Source organism: Procambarus clarkii, chromosome 77, assembly GCF_040958095.1.
Source record: "Procambarus clarkii isolate CNS0578487 chromosome 77, FALCON_Pclarkii_2.0, whole genome shotgun sequence".
Lineage (NCBI taxonomy): Eukaryota > Metazoa > Arthropoda > Malacostraca > Decapoda > Cambaridae > Procambarus > Procambarus clarkii.
Genome location: NC_091226.1, coordinates 16305832 through 16309286, shown reverse-complemented (window position 1 = coordinate 16309286; position 3455 = coordinate 16305832). Strand labels below are relative to the sequence as shown.

Sequence of the window (3455 nt, the reverse complement as noted above, 5' to 3'; positions counted from 1 at the left end):
TCACCCTTGACACAAGTTGACTCGTATGGCGTTTTTTACTCGTCCCGGGTCTGCTGGGCTCTGCAAGGATCTCAAGTCGTAGTCCGATGCCTTGTGCACCACTCAAGCCAAACCTTGAGGCTTGAGACTTTGCCAAGCTCTCCATATCGTCGCCAATATGGCGAATATATTGCACAAAATCTTTGGGATGCGCTCTTGGGTTGCTTTTTTCATCTTTGGTCCCGGCTGTCACGCCGCGGGCCACCAGAGGGCCACACAGAGGGCCGTAGGTGGGCCGCTGAGGGCCCCCTTGGCCCTGTAGTTGATGGTGGCCCCTGGCCCGGGTTGCCAGCATATTAAGATGAGTGACTTAAGTGAGGAGATGCTGTTGGTCCGGGGCGTACCAGGAGTACATGTAGGGCGCCGACACGGGTGGCTTCATGTCCCAGTGGTGGGCGGCCAGGCCTGGCGACGAGGCGGTGGGCGGCAAGGACATGTGGTCAGCCGAGGACACGGGCGGTGCTATGGAGGTGGGCGGCATGTAGCCCCCGTGGGGTGGGTGGTTCATATGGTGCTGGGGCGGACAAGGCGGCCCTGGGGGACACAGGTGGGGCGACCCATGATTGTCGTGCGACTGGCTGGTGGGCGTGGGCGGGTGCTGGGGTGGGCCGTGGGCGTGCGGGGGCAGGTGGCCAGGGTGTGGGTGCTGTGGGGGGTGAGAAAGAGGGGAACTTAAATGAGAATAATATGGTTGGGAATGAGGGTGAGAATGAGAAAATACTGAAGGGAAATGAGGTTGCGGGGATTCTGAATGAGGGGAATAGTGTAGATGTGAGACACATGAGAGAGGGGAGCCGCCCTCAGACGCAGGGTGGGGGGGCGGGGGCAGGCCATGAGGGGAGGCCGTGTTGGGGGAGTGTGCGGTTGGGTTCATCATTTCAGACTTGATATGTTGGCTGAAGTCTTGGTGGTGATCGACGTCTGGACCCGCCTGAGAGACTGATATGGCAGGCGCAAGGGGACCGGCCCCCTTGGAATAAGAGGGCCCTGGAGGCTGGTAGAGGGCCCCGGGCTCGCCGAAGGACTGACTGGCTGGACTGGTTGGTGTAGGGGTGGAACAGGTTTGGTACGGCGAGGCAGCGGTCGACAGAGGGGCGTTGGTGAGTGGGGAACTCGGCACCACCGGCGTCCCCTGCGGGGTTCGAGCCCCACCGGATTGCACCGCCTTCATCATCTTCTTGCACTTGGATCGCTTATTTTGGAACCAAACTTTGACCTGGAAGTAAGAAACAGAGGAAGTTAAGACGCAGTTAGTGTCGTCACGCCACAAATAAAAAATGTATCACTTTATTTCATTTATTGTGCAGATATAGCAGCTCAAGTCAGGATGATCACACATATGTGTTGATAAATCAAGTTCAAGTATGTTTATTAAGACAAGAAATACGTCTCAAAGGGATAGATTAGCTTAGGCTATCTCTACCTCCCGTGTTGATAAAAGCACACCTGTAATTAGCCAAGAACTAAGCCTAACGAGGCTGAGTCCAAGCAACAAACATCACCTTACTTATTCTAACACTAAATATTCTGCAACATCCTACAAATAACAAAAAAAATAGCAATAAAATATCGCGTTGCATTTTCCCCAGAAGTCAGAACATGTTGCAGCAGCCTCGTCCCCCAACCCGTTCTCGCACTTTCTTATAGTCAATATTGACTTATTAAATAAGTGCATATGTGACATACTAATTTATTGTGAATATTTTAGTTTACCTTGTAAAGCTTCATAGAAAACACCGACCTTACCTAACCTTCTTAGTATGTTAAGATAAGCATCTTATTGCTTCGTAATTACAATTATTACTTAACCTATACCTATAATAGGTTAAGTAATAATTGTAATACCTATAGCTATAATAGGTTAAGTAATAATTGTAATTACGAAGCAATAAGATGCTTATTGCCTATAATACCTATACATATACCTATAATACCTATACCTATAATAGGTTAAGTAATAATTGTAATTACGAAGCAATAAGATGCTTATCTTAACATACTAAGAAGGTTAGGTAAGGTCGGTGTTTTCTATGAAGCTTTTCAAGGTAAACTAGTATGTCACATATGCACGTATTTAATAAGTCAATATTGACTATACGAAAGTGCGAGAACGGGTTGCGTCCCCACACGCATCGGTAAAGCACCGTCTGTTTGCTAGATGGCAACTTGAGGGCGGGAACTATCAGGGGGAAAGCGCCAAGCCATTACGACTATATAGCACTTGGAAAGGGACCAGGAAAAGGATTTGCGATGGGACGAGGGGGAAAGAAATGATGCCCAATCACTTCGACGGTCAAGGGATTGACTGTCAACAGGCAATGTTGGCAACCGGAAAAGAATATTATATTGCCACATCTGCGTAGAGAGACGCCAAGGTTGCCAACGCTGCGGTCAACACGTGAAGGACTTAGCGCAAAAATGATGAAAGACTTTGACTGTTTTTGACAGCACTTTTGATCAGCCCGAGGCTATGGCGGTGATTATGGAGACGAATGACCTTGTTCCCTCCTGGTGGGGCCTTGAGCAACCCGTTCTCGCAAATTTAATAAGTCAATATTGACTTATTAAATATGTGCATAGGTGATATACTAAACATAATAGATACCCTTAAAAAGATTCATAGAAAACACCGACCTTACCTAACCTTGTTAGTATCTTAAGATAAGCATCTTATTGCTTCGAAATTACAATTATTACTTAACCTATACCTATTATAGGTTAGGTAATAATTGTAATTACGAAGCAATAAGATGCTTATCTTAACATACTAAGTAGGTTAGGTAAGGTCGGTGTTTTCTATGAATCTTTTGAAGGGTATCTATTATGTTTAGCATATCACCTATGCACGTAGTTAATAAGTCAATATTGACTTTACGAATTTGCGAGAACGGGTTGCCTTGAGATGGGGACAATCGTAGGGGAAGAAACATGATAAGGTAAGATATAAGACGTTTGAGATAAGAGGTTCCAGGTCTGAAGAAGTTACAGGTTGGAAGCAAGAGGGTTAAATGCTCTCCAAGATACATTATATATAGGCTTCAGCACAGTAAATAACCGGTGAAATAACTTCGTTTCTCTGTAAGGGGTGTTGAAGCATTTGGGCTTTACGACCTCTCCAGTACTTACGACACTATTCAAGATGATGTGAGTATGCTACCACGTCTCTTCCCCTGCGACCAATATATATATCTATATATATATATATATATATATATATATATATATATATATATATATATATATAATATATATATATATATATATATATATATATATATATATATATATATATATATATATATATATATATATATATATATTTATTACCTTATTACTAATTCAAGTTACATTCATTATTATTTATTTAAATTAAAATAATTGTTTACCTAAAGATTTTTATATTGTGTAATGTTTAT

At 43.9% G+C, this 3455-nt stretch overlaps 1 protein-coding gene across 1 annotated transcript in view; it reads right to left on the bottom strand.

Annotated features, from left to right (window-relative positions):
• LOC123751053 (uncharacterized) overlaps nt 1-1775 on the bottom strand; it is a 2112-nt gene extending 337 nt beyond the window's left edge. Inside the window, exon 1 of the mRNA XM_045733160.2 lies at nt 1-1775. This exon is cut by the window's left edge and continues 337 nt beyond it. Within this exon, the coding sequence (XP_045589116.1) occupies nt 350-1213 (864 nt within the window). The 5' untranslated portion in view covers nt 1214-1775 and the 3' untranslated portion in view covers nt 1-349.
• Between the last annotated feature and the right edge of the window lie 1680 nt (nt 1776-3455).